This window comes from Babylonia areolata, chromosome 29 (assembly GCF_041734735.1).
Source record: "Babylonia areolata isolate BAREFJ2019XMU chromosome 29, ASM4173473v1, whole genome shotgun sequence".
Taxonomy (NCBI): domain Eukaryota; kingdom Metazoa; phylum Mollusca; class Gastropoda; order Neogastropoda; family Buccinidae; genus Babylonia; species Babylonia areolata.
In genome coordinates, this window is record NC_134904.1 from 26,940,251 (window position 1) to 26,961,646 (window position 21,396).

Sequence of the window (21,396 nt, forward strand, 5' to 3'; positions counted from 1 at the left end):
GGTTGTCCCTGGTAAAAATTCACTCTGATAGGAAAACAAATAAAAAAACTGTAGGCAGGAAAAAATTCAAAAAATAGGTGGCGCTCTCTGTGTAGCGACGTGCTCTCCCTGGGGAGAGCATCCCAAATTTCAAACAGAGAAATCTGTTGTGGCAAAAAAGACTAATACAGTACAGTACTTTTCCTGACTGTGAACAGCAGACAAAGCTGAGGACAGGAAACTACAGAATCTTCCACACAGAGTAAAAATGAAAATGGATACATTAATACTGCAGTCGTACCTTCCATCCCAAGTTCTCAAAGAAGGTGCTCAGTCGAGCTTGGCCCGTGGTCTTGCCTCCACAAGGACCTGATAGACAGCACAGGCAACACATGTGAATGTTACATCACCACAACTCAGTGTATTGACTTGTACAGTAATAGGCGCAATAGTTGAGCATTGGACTTTCAATCTGAGGGTCCCAGGTTTGAATCTTGGTAATGGCGTCTGGTGGGTAAAGGGTGGAGATTTTTCCAATCCCCCAGGTCAACATATGTGAAGACTTGCTTGTGCTTGAACCCCCTTCATGTGTATACGCAAGCTGAAGATCAAATATGCACATTAAAAATCCTGTAATCCATGTCAATGTTCGATGGGTTATGGAAGCAAGAGCATACCCAGCATGCACCCCCCAGGCCCCCATGAAAACAGAGTATGGCTGCCTATATGGCGGGGTAAAAACAGTCACACACGCAAAAGCTCACTCGTGTGCATACGAGTGAACGTGGGAGTTGTAGCTCATGAACGAAGAAGAAGAAGAATTGTACAGTACTGATTCACATTGTATTGCATTGCACTGTATTGCAAATTATGTCACATCACAAATAAAATTCATATACTGAACTGCATCACACTGAACTGTACTGCATTTCATTGTATTGTATTGCATCACATTGTACTGTTTTGAATTGTATTGTACTGCATTGCACTGTATTGTACTACACTGCTTTGGATAGTATTGCATTGTACTGTTCAATACAATAATACAGTGTAGTGTAGTATACTGTATAGTGTAGTGTAGTGTAGTGTAGTGTTGGGTCATGTTGTGTAGTGTAGTGCAGCGTAGCATAGTGTGGTGTACTGTGGTGTAGTGTAGTGTATTGAAGAGAAAGAGAGTGAAAAAAAAAGGGTCCTAAAGTGAGTCATATCCAGAACCTCTCACCTGCTACACAGGTAAATAGTTCTGTCCACAAAGTCGTCTGTCCTCTCACAGAAGGGCTCAAAAACCCACCTGTCCAACTGTCTGATCTTCTAAACCTCCTGGCCAACATAAGGAAATGTTTTCTCCATTTTGGGCAAAAAAAAACAAACAAAAAAACCCACCCACCTGCCCCATTGTCTGATTGTCTAAAACTTCTGGCCAACATATATGGAGGGATATGGTTTCTCTACTTGTCTGTTTGGCAAGCAGTTTCTGACTGTGCTAAGGGTGAAATAGCAGTTTGTTTTCAGAGCAGTTTGATCACACTTCCCTCCTGAAGTGGCAGACTGGTTAAGACGTTCATCTGGCAATCCAAAGAATCCCTGAGGGTCTGGGTTCAAATCCTGCTCTCGCCCTATCCAAGTTTGTCCGGAAAATCAATCTGAGCCTCTAGTCATTTGGATGAGATGATTAACCAAGGCCCCAAGTGCAGCACGTACTTGGTGCACTGAAAAAGAACCTGTGGCAACCAGAAAGTTGTCCTTTGGCAAAGTTTTGTAGAAGAAAAAAATCCACTCATATTTAAATAAGTTTATATGCATGCACTCAAGGCCTGACTAAGCATGTTGGGTTACGCTGCTGTCAGGCATCTGCCTGACAGATGTGGTGTTGCGTGTATGGATTTGTCTGAACACAGTGACACCTCCTTGAGAAACTGAAACTGAAACTACCTCCTCCCCTTTTCACAATGAAAGGTGAGTTTAAGAAGAAAACATGTAAATATAGAAATGACATCCAACTTAAATTCTCTGTGAGGACTGTTATTTCTTCTTAGTACTAAAACTTTTTTTTCCCTTACCGTTAGTACTAAAACAATTACATCCTCTCTTCCAGTAAAATATACCACTTATGTCATGAATCATGTCCACAGACTTGTCATTGCTCTACAGGTATTTTCATTAACCGTCTCTTTACTCACGAGGATCATGTAGAAAATGGGAGCAGGGAAGGGGGAGGGGGGCATGGGGGGTGGGGATAAGTAGAGGTTTTCATCCACTTGTCCCCAGGACAATTAAAAGTTGTCTGGGAATCTCTAGCCCTCCACAGCAGTGCAATGAAGACAAAACCTGGGGGGAGGGGGTGGGGTGGCAGGGAGGGGTTAAGGGGCAGGAGGGGGCTACTTAACTGTTAAGCTAGACCTGCCCCTGCCCCCAAGAGGGTTCAAAAGGCTAAGCCCCCTGCTGAGAGGGGTGGACGGGGAGGTGGGGTGTGGGGGGTTGGGGGGTTGGGGGGGGAGTCTGGTAAAGGAGTGTAATGGGGTGAGTAGTGTGTGTTTTTTACTTGCCTCCATGTTTTTTTCAATTCCATTTACTTTATTCAGTGATCATTATTATTATTATTATTATTATTATTATCATCATCATCATTGTTATCACCATTCTTATTGTTATCATTCTACTATTATCATTATTTCTTTTTAATGGTCAATTTGCAGTTTGGGTCACTGGACGTAGAATGTGCAGTGGGAGATTATGTTTTATTAAATGTCTTGTGTTTTGTTTTTTTGTGTGTTTTTGTTGTTGTTGTTGTTGTTGTTTTGGGGATGAAATGCCCTTTTTCTGTAATGTCGCCTTCTTTAGTTTTATCAGCAAATGTGCCTACAGTTTCTCTTTTAGAGATAACAAAGTATTCTTACATCTTGTATAGTGTATCTTAAACAATAACATGTAAATGTGTCCTTGTGTGCACATCATATACACACATGCTCCTCGTAAAAGCACTGGAGGCACAAAACCAATAGACCATAACTTACCTAAATATTACCTATCTATCTATCTTCCTATCTCTCTATCTGTGTGTGTGTGTGTGTGTGTGTGTGTGTGTGTGTGTGTGTGTGTGTGTGAATCACAATGCAACCCTAAGTTTTTAGCAAGTGCCCAATCTGCCATGCCCTGAGACAAATGGATACAAAGAATGTGTGTGCTTTACAACACCAGCAGGGATGACAAAATGCAAACAGACCCTGTAGCCAACAGTCAATCTCTTCACCCTGCAATCTGCTGCCTTTCAAGCCAGCACGCAAAAATGTAAAATGACCTTTCATGCTCTCCATAAGCAGCCTGTTACAACAAAACATGACAGCAACAAACCCTGGGCTCCCCATATGTATGTATGTATGTATTGTATGTATGTATGTATATATACATACATATATATATATATATATATATATATATATGTGTGTGTGTGTGTGTGTGTGGTTCGTCCGTCGGGATCGGCGAGGACCATCTAGTCATCCTGGGGGTGGGTGGGTTGGGCTCTGTGGGTGCGCAGACGACTGGTCAGACAATCCGCGCCCGGAAGGTTCTGACACAGTGTGGACAGGGGATGGTGGCGGCTGTTGGGGACTTGCTGGCACTACTTTTCCTGGCCTGTCTGCGTTGCTCTGCTGCAGCGATTCTGTTGGCCTCACAGGATTTGGCGCCTTTGTGGACAGCTGAACGCCACTTTGGTCTGTCCATTGCATTCAGCTCCCATATATATATATATATATATATATAACACCTCATTGCTCTGTGTGTGTGTGAGTGTGTGTGTGTCTCTGTGTGTGTCTGTGTGTGACTAATGCATACTTTTCATTTGTCTTGTTTTCTGTGGTGTGGACCTTACAATGCTGTATCTAAGGGTGGGGACTGTATGAAAAAAAACCTCAGGAATGCTTAAATCTATTATCCTGGAACATAAAAAAATTCTCTGTCTACCTGTCTGTCTCTCTCTCTTGAACACCACACACACACACACACACACACACACACACACACACACACACACACACACACTAAAATGAATCTTGAGAAGAGACAAAAACAAATCTCTGTTTGGCTTCACTACAGTACGCCAATAATACTGTTATACAGATATTGTATCCATTACATAAGTTTGGATAAAAGGAGCCTTAACTTTTAGCATTGCTCAGTGAAATATCCCCCCCTCCCTCCAGCCCCCCCTGCCCCCTCCTCTCCTGTGGTTATGGCTGAAAAATTCTGTCTGTTCAGGGCCTGAATAATACCTAAAAAATCTCATGAGTCTTTTATTAGTTTTAAAGTGTTTTTTTCTTTTTCTTTAATGTCTATGGCATGTGCAGTCACTGATATACTGTAAGTCTATTGCCGCATCAGCTATGACTAGAGAGATTCGGCAGTATTTTGGAATAAAAACATGTGACTGTTATTTAAGAATTACAGCTCACAGTCAATAAGCAATTAACAGACTGACATTGTACTTCAGAAAACATAAACATGATATCATGCATGTATGATAGTCAGTCGTGCTCGACTATGACCATCATAACAGTAGAGGAGGTAACTGCTGTCCTGACTACCTGGGCTAGAATGTGATTACAGTGGAGAGTGTCTTGCCCAAGTTACATCCCCACTCTTGACCAAGAGGGTTTTAGGACAGTTGGCGTTGGGGATGGTTCCCAAAGGCCAACTAGCCCCCAAGGCTGCAGCACAAAGAGCCAGTGCAATTTTGCCTCCCAGTTTGAGAGTTATTGTCCTTCACAAAAGACTAAACTGTAACTGATTTCCCAATGCAATAAACGCAACCACTGATAAATCATACATGTATAGTATTAGCATCATAAGTATCAAATATTCACTGGATTAAACTGCTGAAACTGAGAGAGAAGAAACTATATGTATGTGTTTGGTTGATCCATTTTATGTTATCAACTGAAACACCTTATAATGGCCAATTCATTTCTACATATCATAATTATCTGTCAGGTGGTAATGACATTCATGCACTTTTTCATGACCGCATAATCTGCAAATTTTTATTTTAAAAAAAGAAGAAGAAGATTTCAAAAATCTGCTGAAATTCTGTGCCGTGTATCTGACACACAATATCTTGTTCACTTGTGTTTTTGTTTTACTATCACAGTGGATATTTCAATATCCAAGTGGATTTCTCTTCAGAATTTTTTTTCCAGTAACAACCCCTTTGTTGCCATGAGTTCTTTTATGTGTGTAATGTGCATACTGCAAGCAGGACCTCGGCTTGTCATCTCATTCAAAAGACTAGCATTCAGACCACCACTTGAAGGTCTAGTGCATGGGGGAGTAAAATCAGTGGTCCATATGGGTATTCAACCTGTGGACAATCACTTCCTAGTCACGCACATTTTCGCTGGGCCACTATATAAGTATATATAATAATACATATAATAATAACAATAGAAATTTATATAGCGCATTTCAAGGCTCAGGAGCTTTAAAGTAGCAGCAAAAAGAAATACCAAAAAAACAATAATATGGTATGGTGCATAACACAAAAGATTTCAAGGAACAACAAATGCCACACACACACACACACACACACACACACACAGGTGCATGCACACACAACACACACACACACACACACATGTAAATATCAACATACATATATACTTAAAGATACAGATAGATTGATAGATAGACAGATAGGTAGGTAGATAGAGAGACAGACGGATAGACAGAAATGAATATAAATATAAAACGTCTGGTATATTTTTCATTCATGTTCTAATCTTATAGTTTTATCAACATGGCATTCCATCCTTTTGGCATGATGGAATTTGTATAATTAGGTTTTGATCATGTTCCTTGTATCTAACTATTTCACACAACTCAGGCAAGGTATAAGTAAACTACCAACAGAATGTCCACTGTTTGAGTTCCTTTCAGTGCTTGTGTATCAGAATATTATTATATTAACTGTATAAATACCTAGATCTACTCAACCCCTCCACCCCCAAATTCTAAATGAAGTGAATGCATACATCTCCCTGTTTCCATATTGTACTTAATTAATATATGTAAATAGATACTGCTTACAGAGAGATCAAAGCTCCCAAAGCAAGGAAAATGTATCACGTATTTGATGTTTGACTGAGTCATACAAGACCAGCCCAGTACCATGTGATATGATTTCACTGGAAGTGCTCATACAGCTCTAATAAATATATTGTTTTATACACACCTATATATTTGTTTTTAACTGGTACATGTGATACCATGCTGGACATCCCAATATGAGACAAATTGTGGTTTGCTATGTTGGTTGTGCTATGTTCAACTGTATCAGTCTGTAACAGAGCGAGAAAGTGAGCGAGAGAGAGAGAGAGAGAGAGAGAGTATGCAACAATGAGAGCTGGTGTACAGAATATTTTCTGTTGATAATTTCATTTGTTCTCATTTGGTTCAGGTGTCATTACCTTGTTCAGTGTCACGAGTGAAGAAATAGGGAAACCATTCTGTTGGCTATTGATTTTCTGTTGTCTGTGTTGCTCACTAATTCTTGGATCAAATAGTATGTCTGAAATCAGGTAAATCTGACAAGCTCACAACTGTATGACAGCCGGATCCCCTGCAGTTCCACCACGTTTTATCGCCATTGCTAAATCTGGCAAAGTCGTGACAAAAGATGACTGATTTCCGACCAAATCGGATCTTGTGGGAGTGGGATACGGTAGGGAGGGGTGAGGAAAACCGAAGATTAAATCTGCTACCTCGTTAGAAACTGATAGTGATAACATATTCGTATATGGTCCATCCCTCACCCTCAACTCCTGCACTGACCGAATTAGCGCGCCAATGCCGTAACCATGCTTCATGGCATCATTTCAAGCTACCGTACGTACCACTACGGATGTTACACGGTTTTTGTTGTCAAGCGTAAATATTCTAAGCTGCACACCCCGACCGAAACAGGGAAAAGCTGTAATACTATGTTGCACTCAGAGCTTACCTCCCGTCAGGACGACTTTGTAGAACTTGTACTTGTCGCTGCCGTTCTCAGCCATGCTGTCAGGATTGTGCATTGCCTCACCAACACCTTTCGCAGCCCGCCTGTGAGTGTGTTGCCCTTCCTTGGGCTGGATCATTGGACGAGCAAACAACCCATTCATTCACACACACACAACGCACACGGTACACACACATGTGCCGCACTGCACTTGATCACAAGCAGCTGCGGAGCCAAAAATAGAATGTTTCAAGTTACCTCCCCTGCTCCGGGTTATTGTTGTTCTTTTCCAGATATCCAGGATCACATTATTGACCATTGGTAATCATTTGGGTGTCAAAATTCCAACGAAAGAAGAAAAAGGAGGTGTGGGGGAGGTGGATCAGCCAAAAAGGAAGAGAAAAAGTGCCTGGTGTCTCATCGCCTTAAAAAACAACAACCCCTTTTCATGCCGGCGATTGTGTGCACAAAATGTCTCGTGTCAAGTACAAAAACGTCATGAGGACAGGAGTAGTAGTCATGGAACATTTGAACGTAAAGGAGAATGGAATGCATTCCTGTTTCACTATAAAGCACATAATTATGTTTTAATGTTCGCGAAAAAATGTTATTTTCAAAACAAGAATGAGGATCTTATTGGTGTGCTGTGATAATGATACCGAAACAACTTGACACTACTGAAGAGTATAAACTTTGGGCTGAGTGTGTGTGCGTATTCGAGTAGATGTGATCAGGACTGATGTTATTATGCATCAGTTCACATAATTTATACGCTTTTATCGAACCGTGTCTTGAAACTGCTGAAACTGAAATCGAAACAGTCTGCAGTGAAAACAGCTGACTTATTTCCATTGTCATATTGTTCTCTTCCCGTTAGTTTATCAAGTTAAACACGTCATACATTATAATCACGTTCTCCCTGTACCATGCACCTTATTTACGACAGCCGATTCTCAGGACAAGCCGGGTCAGATGGGAAAAAAATGAAGAAAAAAAGAAAAAAGAGCAAACTCCCGGAAGGCGGCCTCTGCACGTGTACATATCAAAATGGAAGACAAAAGTATGCTCCAAACGCAAAAAAATAACAGAGTGTTTTGAATGAGGATCAAAACATAAGGCCATGATCGAAACCGGTCACAGCTCTTTTAAACATTTATTTTGGGTTCGATTCCTGCCTGGGGATTGAGTCGGAATACACTTGTTGTCATCAGTGTCTCCCCCACTGGCACCCACCCTTAAACCTTATCCACCCCACACCCCGGCCGGTGCACCTTCGCCGGCCGGGTCCTTGCATGAATGAATGGTTATCCCGGCACCTCAAGTTAAGTTCGGCCACTGACCAGTATTAGCTGGCGTCAGTCTTACACCAAGATGTAAAAATAATGTTCATCAGTAGTAACCCGGGCACTGCATCCACTACACTGACTGACCCCTCGGTTCCCGTAGAAAAGTTCAGTCGTTGTGATTTCGACTGCCAGTGAATCCCTCTCGCCGGTCTCTGTCTGTAATTATCTCGATTCGCGGAGCGCGTCAGTGTGTACTGACTGATGCGTGTAACTGTGCTTTTTGTTTGTCTGTCTGGTCCGATATTCTATCTCCATATAATTTTAAAAATTTTATTTATTCATTTATTTATCTATCTATTTATTTATCTATTTATTTGTTGTTGTTTTTTCCCTCAAGGCCTTACTGGACTAAGCTTGTTGGGTTACGCTGCCGTGGTCAGGCATCTGCTTCAGTAGCCGCAGATGTGGTGTCGGTAGTGCCATATGGATTTGTCCGAACGCAGTGACGCCTCCCTGAGTTACTGATATCTCGATTCTCGGAGACTTGAGTGCCGCGTGCATCATGTGTCACTGATGCGAGTGATTGTGCCGTGTTTGTCTTAAGTCCGTTTTTTTCATTATGTGTGTGTGTGTGTGTGTGTAAACTAAATGCACAAACTTGATGTAAACCATCTAAAAAAAAAAAAACGGGTCACAAACTGAGTCGATCAGTTTGTTAATTGTGACAGTTGTTTGTGAATGCCGTGTGTCAGTCTGCATGTTTTGCATTTAGTATTTGTTTATTTGCTTATCTATCATCATTATTGTCTTTTTATTTCTTCTCCTCAGTCCTCTTCTTCTTATTATTATTATTATTATTTTACCATTATTATTTTGATTATAATTATGATTATAATCATTTATTATTATTATTATTAATTAATTTTATTTTATTAAAAAATTTTTTTAAATTAATTTAATTCTATTTTATTTTTCTCAAGGCCTGACTAAGCACGTTGGGTTACGCTGCTGGTCAGACATCTGCTTGGCAGATGTGGTGTAGCGTATATGGATTTGCCCGAACGCAGTGACGCCTCAACAGTTGAGCAACTGATAGTTAGTCAGTATTGGCCAAAGCTGGCGGCACACGACTGGGATTTTATCAGGCCAAACTCTAACTCTAAAGTCTACAGAATAGAAGTCTATTGCAGGTGGAACAGAGGAAACACAATCCTTGGCAGATAGTCAATGAACTGTGTTGTGTGAGTAAAATATTTGAGGAGGAGGAGCGTGGGGGTGACGGGGTGGTAGTGCTGAGTTTACTGACCGATTGACTTTCACTGACTCCAAAGGTCACGTCAGTTTTTCTGTTGCTCAGTTCATGGTGTTGAGAACTGGCCCTTGTGGGAGAATGTGGGTGGTGGAGGCGTAAGGGTGGGAGAGAGGGGGGTGATTTAACTTGTGGAGTTCAGTTACCGACTTATTGGCAAAAAGCCTTTACGGTCAAGTTCATTGTTCACTGAGACAGGCCTGGGTTTTATTTTGAGTCAGCGAAGGTTGCGTTGTTCCCTGGAGGGAGGGAGTCCTATGTATAGATGTCTGGTTGTCTGTTTAGGTGGGAGGTCCATTTGGCTGGCGTTCCGGCAACGGAGGGGAGCCCTGGATGGGAGGGAGGGGGGCGGGGGGCGGCAATGGCCGCGGAGTGGTTAAAGTGTCTTGGGCTTTCAATCTGGCTGAGTGTTCCGGGTTCGAATCTCGGTAGCGGCGCCTGGTGGGTACTGACAGGGTGGAGATTTTTCCGAGTCTCCCAGGTCAACACATGTGCAGACCTGCTAGTGTCTGTACCGGCCCCTTCGTGTGTATACACAAGCAGCCGGAAGATTAAATACACATGTTAAAGATCCAGTAATCCATGTCAGCGTTCAGTGGTTTATAGAAACAAGAACTTACTCAGCATACACACCCCTGCCTACATGGTTGCCTACATGGCAGGGTAAAAACGGCCATACACGTAAAAGCCCACTCAGGCTCGTGTACATATGACTGAACATGGGAGTTGCAGCCCATGAACTGACGAAGAAGAAGAAGGATGTGGGGCCTGGGAGGGGGAGAGAATCCTCAGGTGCTTGTGTCCGACTGAGTGTGAGCTGCTTGGCTAGGCTGACGCAGTCGGGTAGGAGGGTTCTGGTTGTGATGTTCCAGTGTCTTTCCCAATCTTAACTACGTGTTACGTTTTGAATGGTTTATATGTTATTATATCAGTTGTCACTACTACTGCTCTTTATTTTTCAATACTGAGAACATTACATATCAAGCACGTTTTTTGTTTTGTTTTTTTTGTGTGTTTTTTTTCCCCTGCCCCATCATCTGCACCGTTTCAGTGGCATTACTCCCACGCCGCTCATTTAGATTCCCCCGTACACGGCCACACCCGGGTTCGTTCGTCACAGTTCCAGCGTCGGCAGTCCGCAGAGAACCATCGATGTTAGGTCGCTAGGAGGCCACTGGGCACACCAGAGGAGACCCTACACTGCTGCTGAGTCACTGGCTTCGGTGGTGTTCAGCAGTGCATGTTCTGATTCAACGTACTTAGGACACCACCTACTAAGCCCCCTACAAACGACAATAATGGCTTAGTCGCAGAGCCAGACTGAGTGAGCCGCAGCGTCCCTCCCAGAGTGGAGATTGCCACCACGTCCCTCAAACAACAGTCCCCCATGAATCTGCCGACACTGAAGACAATGACAGGACTCACCCCAAGCACAGAAGTGGAGGGGTATCAAAACTGAGGTCACCATGAGAGCAGGGCATGAAAGGCCACAGACTTTGAGACTGTTTTGTTTATATTGATGATGATGAAGGAGGAGGAGGAGGATTATGACGATGTTGCTATGGAGGCCCAGTTTGTTTGGGACTGCGTAACAAGGCTGTACTCTACGCTTCCTGTCATAATGATATCCCGGCGTCAACCAGGCCCGAGAGATGCAGACACTTGTAGTGTATTTCAAGCACGTTAATCAGACAATAAATCTAAATCATTCAGATACACTGTTTCACACACAGGCTACGCATCTTTTTCTCATTGCTAGAGGTATCTCAGACTTAAACAACAATGGAATTGCTCGGGTGCTTACCCTTGCGGATGACGGCCTGGTCTTCAAAACTTCGAAAAATGCTCAGGAAAGAACTGAAGCCGTCCTGAAACAACTAAACAATATTGCTCAATGGTGCAAAGACACAGGATCTTCCATCAATCCAGCGAAAGCCCAAACGTTGCTGTGCACCCTCAACAACAAAACCGCGAGCAAATCACCACCTTCTGTGTCATTCGATGGGATTCAAATTGAGAAAACTGAATGCCTACGCTACCTAGGAATACACTTCGACAGGATGCTGACCTTCAGAAAACATACGGAAAATACTGTTCTCAAATGCAAAAAGGGCCTTTCAGTCTTAAAAGCAATGGCAACCAAAGGAATTGAACAACGCCACCTCTTCCTGCTATACCAATCACTCGTCCTCAGTGTGATCGACTACGGACTTGGGCTAACAACACCGTCTCAAAGCAACCTCCTAAAATTAGAAAGAGTACAAAATGAAGCAATGAGGCTGATCCTTGGAACAACAAAAGACACGCCCACAGAAACCATGCGATACCTGCTTGACCTTCCTTCAGTGCAGGCCAGAAACAAGTTAGAACAGGTCAAGACCTACTTCAAAGCATTAGAAAACCCTCAAAACCCACTGCATGACACAGTCAAAGAACCAAAAGGCAGCCGTCTAGGACGAGGAAGAACATGGATGGGGCAAGCAGAAGACACAATCCAGCTAGTATGCCGACTACAAGACCTGAAAGAAACAAAAGAATGGGAGAAAAACTCCGAAAACCTCAACCATCTATTCAACACAGTCATTTCACCCACTCTAGGAAGACATTGTCGGGAATGGCCAGAGGGCAAAACTGATGCGGAAGTGAAGCTGCTTATAGAAGAAAACAGTAAAGAAGAGGACATCATCATATACACAGATGGCTCAGTCACCAAAGACCAGTCTGGTTGGGGATTCACTGCGAAACAAAATGGAAAAACAATTTGGGAAGAGAATGCTGCCTACAAAGTCACAACCTCCAGCCTAACGATGGAAGTTGAAGCTGTGACATGCCCTCCAGTGGCTATCGTCCATCCATACGCCCGGAAACCAACATGCCATGATTCTAACCGACTCAATGAACCTCATACAGAAAATTGAAAACGGAATGGGAAGCCCAGAGTGGCATAACGCAATGCGCAACTTTCAGATTAAAAAAACTCACATGGTCATACTGCCCGGGACATGCAGGTGTTAAGGGAAATGAGCGAGCTGACAGACTTGCTGGTAACGCAACACCAACGAGCGGCCTACATCTAGGAAAATCGGAAATCCTCAGAAAAGTCAAAGAATACCAAAAAGAACAGGTACAAGGCCATCACACCATCGATCGCCTAAAAGAAATAGAAGCAGAGAGAGGGAGCGGCCGCTAGTCTAACATGAAAGGTACAGCACGATGCTTTGCAAATCAAACAAATATCGGCATCATTTCCAAACCAACATTGCGCAAATTTCTTCAAAACGGAACAGAGTCTCTGTGGGCCTTTCCAAATACAATAGACTGAGCAACACACTAGACGCCACGTTCTTGGCATCAGAGATCTTTTCCCATCCCTCTTGCGGCCAGTCAGTGGCGGCTGTCTGTGTTTGTGTGTATGTGTGGGTCTGTGCTTTTGAGTGCGTTTGTGAATGCGCGAGAGTGAAAGTGTACACAAGTGTCAGGAGAGATATGTGTACGTGTGTGTGTGGGAGGGGAGGTGGGGTAGAGGATGAGGTATGCGAGTGTATGCATGCCTACACTGTGGGAGCAACAGGATATCGGAACGTGTATATATATATATATATATATATATATATATATATATATATATCTTTGTATGTACGTGTGTGGGGTTGGGGGTGGGAGATATGGGCGAATGTGTGTGTGCTTGTACAAGTAAGTGTTCATCTCTGTGAGTGTGTTTGTGTGTGTGTGCCGTGGAAGCTGCGATACGTAGACTAGAAATGAGTGTGTGGAGGAGGGGGTAGAGGAGGTGCAAGGTAATGCGTGTGTGTGTGTGTGTGTGTGTGTGTGTGTGTTGGAGCTCATGTACGTTTATATGTATTTGACTGTGCTTTCATATGTGCTTGTACAAGTAAGTGTTCATCTCTGTGAGTGTGTGTTCGTGTGTGTGTGTGTGTGTGTGTGTGTGCCGTGGAAGCTGCGATACTTAGACTAGAAATGAGTGTGTGGAGGAGGGGGGTAGAGGAGGTGCACGGTAATGCGTGTGTGTGTGTGTGTGTGTGTGTGTGTGTGTGTTGGAGCTCATGTACGTTTATATGTATTTGACTGTGCTTTCATATATGTGAAACTGCATGTTTGGTGCATTTCTGTTATGCATGTGTGGGTGTATGTGTGAATGTGTGTCTTCATATTTTACATTTATTCGCTTATTTATCACCATTGTTGTCTTATTTATGTTTTATTATTATCATTTTATTAGTATTGCTAATATTATTACTACTACCTTTTTCTATATTATAATTATTATTTATTATGCAAGCTTATCTATTATTTATTCCCCCGTTCTTTTTTTTCTCAAGGCCTGACTAAGCGCGTTGGGTTACGCTGCTGGTCAGGCATCTGCTTGGCAGATGTGGTGTAGCGTATATGGTTTTGTCCGACAGCAGTGACGCCTCCTTGAGCTACTGAAACTGAAAACTGAAACTCTCACATGGCTTCTCTGATGAAATAATTCTGAACGTTGAAATGATTATTCCATTTTTGCACACATTCACTGTCTTAATAAATGTTACATTTTTGTGCAAGGTTTTCTCATGCTATACTTTTGTTTATTAAACAAGACCTCTTTCTCACTTGCACATACACACTGGAACATGTGCAGATATCTTGACGAAGCAAATCAAATAGACTTTATGTTAGCATAAAACATATTTTGCATTTTTAAGTCGTTCAGCACACACAACATATGTGTTTGTCACACTTCTCACATTCTCTTCGTTTGATTATTACCCTTCAACGAAGGGCTTGAAAAATTAGTCTAAGACTCATTAATTTGTTCCTCTCCACGGAAATCTTTAGTAAAAGGCGAAAGATTTTCTCGTTTATTGAAGAGAAACCAGAGTACTTACCAAATTGAAATCTGGCGATGACTCGGAGAGACATACAACAGAATCCTTAGGTGTCCATAAATTACTAACAATTTTCAAACAATATCTTAATATATAGTAAATACTGTTGAAAAAAAGAGAAAAATAATAAAACACAATAGTAATGCCATAATATTTCATAATAAAAAAAAGGTTAGAATACAACCTACTTGAATAATCAGAAACACTTTAACAAATAACATACATTGACATGGGAAGTTACTCTGTGTAAACAGCACTGCAAACATTCAGAGATTAGACATTGTCTCCCTTGACACCTTTTGTGTCAAAGTGAATGCACACAATACCCTGATCCTGACCTATTTATACACATACATGACAATCAGTGTCTCCTACTGAAGGCCTAATGTATTTACAAGTGCATTTTCCTATCTAATTACAAATATATATTTTTGAAAGTATTGGATGCTTGGTTTGGTAAAACAAACTCCGTTACCCTCCCCCTCCTCTCCACCACCCAAAGTAAGCGGCACGTGTATGGGACATTAAAAAAAAAAAAAAAAAAAAGAAAAAAGAAAAAAAGTTATGCATTTGCTTTTTATCGAATTTTGTTTTCTTTCAAATGAAAGTTTATCTCCTTTTGCAGTACCCTTTCATTCCTTGGTCTGAGCTAACAGAAAGTCCCTGATGCACTATGTGATAAATGACTATTTTTTTCTTTCCCAATGAGAATGCACATAATTATGTCATCCTATTTTTCTGTAACTGGATTTATTAGTATTATTTACTATTATACATTCCTTTACACTTTGTATTCATCCAGTATGTGCTATTATCTCTGACATTAAATTGTTAAAATTGCAACAATATAATTAGCACCTCCATTAAACCCTTTCCTTAAAAAAAAAAAAAGGTACCCACTGTCGTTACGCCTTTTCATTTAGTTGTTTATTACCCTTCAGAAAGGGCTTGAAAAATTAGTCTTAGACTCATAAATTTGTTCCTCTCCACGGAAATCTTTAGTAAAAGGCGAAAGATTTTCTCGTTCTTTGAAGAGAAACCAGAGTATCAAACATACGAATTCTGCTGATGACTTAGACAGACATACAAAACAATCGTTAGGTGCCTACATATTACGGTTAATTTTTGAATATTTTGGTAATGAAATATTAAAGAACAATCAAAGAAAGACGCTAATAAAAATCAAAAAGTAATTTGATAATGTTTCACTATTAAAAAAGGTTGTATTTTCACAAGGTAAATTGAATAATGAGTAAACAATATAACAAATAACATATCTTTACATGGGAACTAACTCTGTGTATCAACAGCACTGCAAAAATTCAAAGAGATTAGAAATAGTTTCCATAGACACCTTTCGTGTCAAAGTAACTCCTTCTCTTCTATAATCTAATTAGACTCAAGGATATGGCAATCACCCATTCTCACACAGCCATACCCGAAAATAACTGATCACACGGAACAAGACGTATTCTTCTACAGAAAATGTTTCTAGTTTACAGAGGAGTAATAGAAAGAACGAATCCTCTCATTTCTACCGTCTGTTACCGTCATTGGCTTTTGTTATTACCCTTCGAAAAAGGACTTGAAAAATTGGTCTTAGACTCATTAATTTGTTCCTCTCCACGGAAATCTTTAGTAAAAGGCGAAAGATTTTCTCGTTATTTGAAGAAAAAACCCGAGTATTTCACACATGGAATTCTGGTGGTCACTCGGAAGACAAACAACATAATCTCTAGGTGCCTGTAAATTACTAATAGTTTTACAAAATGTCGTAATAAACGATAAACAGTATCTAGTAAACAGGCAGACACAAACACATTAAGTGAATGATGTTTTCTTTCATAAATAGATCTTTTATGGGAAATAACTCTTCATAACAAGCACATCAAACATTCAAGGAAGTTAGAAATTGTCTCCCATGGCACCTTTCTGTGTCTGTGTAAATGTACATTATATCCTGACCCTGACCTATTTATACACATACATAATAATCGGTGTCTCCTACTAAAGGCCTAGTGTTCATATAAAAATACAAATGCATCTTTCTACTTAATTATAAATATAAATTTTTGTCTGAAAGCATGGGAAATTCTCCCCACCCCACACTATATCTCACCCTCTCTCTCTCCCTCTCACTCGTGTGTGTGTGTGTGTGTGTGTGTGTGTGTGTTAGTGTGTGTGTGTGTGTGTGTGTGAGAGAGAGAGAGAGAGAGAGAGAGAGAGAGAGAGAGAGAATCGTGTATATTTGTCATGAACACAGCGGTAAATGAAAGGTTTACAGACACAACAATAAAGGGTAAAAAAAAGACGAACCAAACGAAATCTAATGTGTTCAAAACAAAATGTGACGTGTTCTTTTAAACACTCATGTTTGAATTTTGCTGGTCAAGGTTGTACAGGCCCATAGTCACACCATTGGCTGACAGTACCAGTATCATCAACATTTATATCGGTCGACAAAACGTCTTGTAAATGCTATTGTGTGTGTGTGTGTGTGTGTGTGTGTGTGTGTGTGTGTGTGTGTGTAGTATTGTGCATAAATATAATTATTTTGGAGCCGGCAAAAAGTAATGTGGAATTCACACCCCAGCCTTTACTGTTGAAAATCACACACACTCATTTAGCCAAAAGGAACTTCTTAAATCCGTGTACACAGCATTTCAATACTGTATCCCCCCAGGCCCCCCCCCCCCCCCCCCCCCCAAAAAAAAAGTACTACTTCTAGCTTTCATACACAAATCATATGATGAGATGATTAAACGGATAGTGATGTAATCAGTCATTTAAACACAAGCAAAAGTTATAATCCAAAGATGACATGATGTACATGTTCCTCGCTGTAGATACTGAAAACCAAAACATTAAGGGAACGCACTACATAACAACTCTTGAAAATGAAGAAACCTAGAGATAATCAAGTGATAGCCATTGGATGCTTGGTTTGGTAAGGCAATTAGACTCTATAACCACAAAGGCCCTACCAAGTTCCCACCTCCAGCTTCCTATCAAAGTAAGTGATCTGTGCCTGGGACATTAAAAAAAAAAAAAAAGAAAAAAAGAAAAAAAAGTTATGTACTCGTTTTATCAAATTTTGGTTTTCTTTCAAATGAAGCAGTTAATCTCCTTTTGCAGTATTCTTTCATTCCATGGTCTGAGCTAATGGGAATGTCTGTGACTGAAAATTATTTTTCTTTTCCTGTGAGAATGCACAGACGTAATCATATGAGCTGAAATTTATTTCATACAATTCTTTATAATTTGAATTCATCCAGTAGTTGTTTTTTGTTGTTGTTGTTTTTAAAAAAAAAATGATACAGTTAAAACGTTATCATATGCAATGATATGTATGCACTTCCTCCACACCATTTTCTTTGGTGGTTATCAAGCTTGATTCATCACACACTGAATAAAAGTTGTTTTAAAAATGTATTCTAACAAATCAGAATAACAAACACACCTATAAACTTGTCATTATGATTTAGTAAATGGTAGGTCAATAAAATCATAACTTTCTTGTGTATATTGGAGACCTGCTCTTACGTAACACATAGCCTGTAGAATCTAATTCAGAACGGAGTGTCCTGTGCGTGCCTGCACCCTACGGATGTTTCTCTTTCTTCTTTGCCTGGACTAGGCTGACCCTAGAGAAAGGTCCAGTGACGGTGAGGAAAGACCCATTGACCACAGGGAAAGTCCTGCTGACAGTGGGAAAGATTACAACTTGGGATTCTCTCTTGATGGCACATAAGACCGTATGGCTGTGTCTGGGGTGGCACTGTCTTCATCTGTCTGCGGGCAGGGGCAGTTTGGTCTGTGGGGTGTGCTTAGCAGCTGGAGGGTGGTGTCTTTGGCCGGCGGGCTCTGCAGTCATGAAATACTGGCTGGTACACCCATGGGGATACTTCTTTTAAGGCTGTCGCGAGTCAGTTGCATCCTGTGGTCTTTTTTGCTTCTGTTCGGGAGCAGTCATGTCCCTTGAATTCTTAATGGAGTGTTCTGTGCGTGCCTGCACTCATCGTGAACACAGCGCATGCCTCAAAGGGTGGTGCAGGATTGTTCCAAGGGCGGGTGGAGACTGCGCTTCTCCGCGTCCCAGTCCCCAGCACCTACGGGTGTTTCTCTTTCTTCTTTGTCTGGACTAGGCTGACCCTGGAGAAAGGTCCAGTGGCGGTGAGGAAAGACCCACTGACCACAGGGAAAGTCCTGCTGACAGTGGGAAAGACTACAACTTAGGATTCTCTCTTGATGGCACATAAGACCGTATGGCTGTGTCTGGGGTGGCACTGTCTTCATCTGTCTGCGGGCAGGGGCAGTTTGGTCTGTGGGGTGTGCTTAGCAGCTGGAGGGTGGTGTCTTTTGCTGGCGGGCTCTGCAGTCATGAAATACTGGCTGGTACACCCATGGGGATACTTCTTTTAAGGCTGTCGCGAGTTGCATCCTGTGGTCTCTTTTGCTTCTGTTCGGGAGCAGTCATGTCCCTTGAATTCTTAATGGAGTGTTCTGTGCGTGCCTGCACCCATCGTGAACACAGCACAGGCCTCCAAGGTTGGTGCAGGATTGTTCCAAGTGCGGGTGGAGACAGTGCTTCTCTGGGTCCTCCCCAACACCTACGGGTGCTTCTCTTTCTTATGATAATCACCCATTTTCACACTGCCACAGCCAAAAATGACGAATCACACTAAACAAAACTGACACACATCCTTGAACATGCAGAGGATTAAAAAACAAAAACAAAAAAACAAAAACAAAAAAACCCAAACCCCCCCCCCCCCCAAATATGAACAGAAATTGTCTTAGTTTACCAAATGTTGGCATTGTTTGGTGTTTTTTTTTTAGTGATGTACCCTTCAGAGAAGGGCTTGAAAAATTGCTCTTAGACTCATGAATTTGTTCCTCTCCACGGACATCTTTAGTAAAAGGCGAAAGATTTTCTCGTTTTTTGAAGAAAAACCAGGGTAATCGAAATACTCTACATTTCATCGTCATATTAGAATATATTCAGCAAAATCTGTATGTGCCTTCTAATTCAACGTAGATTTTTAGCAGTTTTGAGAAAAATACTTTTTATATTGACAGCTTATATACAATATATGGAATGAAATGTGAGTTATTGTAGTTTCACTTTTATAAATTGAAAACAACAAGCTAAAAGAACGAATTATTTGGTAATATAACAACACTCAGACTAGAGAGAGAGAGAGAGAGAGAGAGAGAGAGAGCATGTGTGTGTGTCTGGGTATTTGCGCATGTGCATGAATGTGGATGAAACAATATTTCTGTGGAAGATACCCCCATTCTTGATTGTTGAATATCACTAATAAAGCAGTAAAAGGAAACTTCTGAAATCTGTAGACAGAATTTTACTATTACAATAATTCTTTATCATCTAGCTTTTATGCTCCAGTCATGCGACAAGATATGGTTGCATGGAATGTGACATATTTATCACTCATTTTAACACAAGCAAGCAAGCATCATCATCCACTGAACAGCTGGAATTGTAAAAATGCAAAAGGAATCTATAAATAATCAAGTGACCGATGTTCAGTTCTTGCTTTGGTACTCCTGAACTCCTTACCACCACCCCCAAATCCCACTTCTCCTTCACCCCAAGAACCTGTACAAGGTCAGTATGGGAACTAACTATTGAATAATACACTCAACAAAGTGTAAATTACCTTCTTTGACTTCACTTCATTTATATATATAAAAAAGAAGCTTACAGTTAGCATGCACGTACATAAAGAAATGAAGAAATATAATGGTATGTTAAATTACGGAGAGAGAGAGAGGGAGAGAGAGAGAGAGAGAGAGAGAGAGAGAGAGAGAGAGAGAGAGAGAGACAGAGACAGAGAGAGAGAGAGAGAGAGAGAGAGAGAGATTTGGATTTGGAATGGTTTATTCACAATCAGGCCACAGCTCCTAGTGAAGGGGGTATACGTAAACATAATACAACTCAACGAAAACACACAAGCAAATAAGCATTAATATAGACAACAAACCGTGCATTGTATCCGTGTAAATATATAGACAACAAAAAATACATTATAACTGTTTTACGAAGTAACAATTTCTCTTAATCTGAATGCCTTATATAAGAATACCGAAAAATTATGTACGTCATTGGTATTGCTTGACGACATTAACAAATTCAACTTGAACAGAGAGGGATGCTTGTAGTACTTAGGTTTTATAAATATTTGACGTACATGTTTTAGTGCTGGGCAGCAAAGAACAAAGTGCACCTCGTTTTCTTGGGCTTCATGACATAAAGGACAGACTAAATCATTTGCACAAAAACTTCTGTATCTAAAGTGATGCACTGTCAAATCTGATATACCTAGTCTAAATCTTGTCGTTACACGTTTCAGATGCCTGTCTATATCTAACAGCAGATAAGGTTTCAAATCAGGCATATTACAGAATGTTCTATACATGTCAAATCTATCACTAGTACAAATGTGACTATACCATGTTTGCCATCTACAATCAATAAGCCTTTGGCGAAAAACAGATATAAAGCTATTAACGCTACCAACACCCTGTTCCATCCACACAAAGCCAAATCCATATTCGAACAGACAAAGACGAACCTTCGTTACCCAGTTATTTTTTCCCTTTCTATCTAAATCATGTAATATCTTATAGGCTTTATACGGTATTCTATTATCCCCCATTTGCAACAGTTTAAGCCAATATCGAATACAATTTACAGCAGAGTTTACATATATTGGGTAGCGATTTGTTTCGCCATAGACTAGATCATTCGGTGTTCGCATATCAACTCCTAAAAATTTCTTCAAAGCCAATAAATGTACAGACTCACAATGTAAAACAGCATTATCTAGACCCCACATCTCAGATCCATATTGTACTATTGGTTGTATTTGACAATCAAACAGCTTAATAAACAAGTGGAATGAATTATTGTTCAAAGTA

General features: G+C 40.9%; 1 protein-coding gene and 4 non-coding genes across 5 annotated transcripts in view; all 5 read right to left on the reverse strand.

Moving 5' to 3' along the window:
- The window catches only part of LOC143302269 (TRPL translocation defect protein 14-like), a 32,253-nt gene extending 25,068 nt beyond the window's left edge, over nucleotides 1-7,185 (reverse strand). Inside the window, exons 1-2 of the mRNA XM_076616862.1 lie at nucleotides 6,974-7,185; nucleotides 281-348 (exon numbers count right to left, since the gene is read on the reverse strand). Coding sequence (XP_076472977.1) covers nucleotides 281-348; nucleotides 6,974-7,133 — 228 coding nt within the window. The 5' untranslated portion in view covers nucleotides 7,134-7,185. The remainder of the gene's footprint in view (nucleotides 1-280; nucleotides 349-6,973) is intronic.
- Nucleotides 7,186-14,333: 7,148 nt separating this feature from the next.
- Nucleotides 14,334-14,450, reverse strand: LOC143275097 (U5 spliceosomal RNA). The gene has a single exon (XR_013053351.1). It is a non-coding gene; the product is annotated as a U5 spliceosomal RNA (small nuclear RNA).
- Nucleotides 14,451-15,386: 936 nt separating this feature from the next.
- Nucleotides 15,387-15,502, reverse strand: LOC143275101 (U5 spliceosomal RNA). The gene has a single exon (XR_013053355.1). It is a non-coding gene; the product is annotated as a U5 spliceosomal RNA (small nuclear RNA).
- Nucleotides 15,503-16,022: 520 nt separating this feature from the next.
- Nucleotides 16,023-16,140, reverse strand: LOC143275109 (U5 spliceosomal RNA). Its single transcript, XR_013053362.1, has one exon. It is a non-coding gene; the product is annotated as a U5 spliceosomal RNA (small nuclear RNA).
- Nucleotides 16,141-19,299: 3,159 nt separating this feature from the next.
- On the reverse strand, nucleotides 19,300-19,416 carry LOC143275110 (U5 spliceosomal RNA). The gene has a single exon (XR_013053363.1). It is a non-coding gene; the product is annotated as a U5 spliceosomal RNA (small nuclear RNA).
- Nucleotides 19,417-21,396: the final 1,980 nt, after the last annotated feature.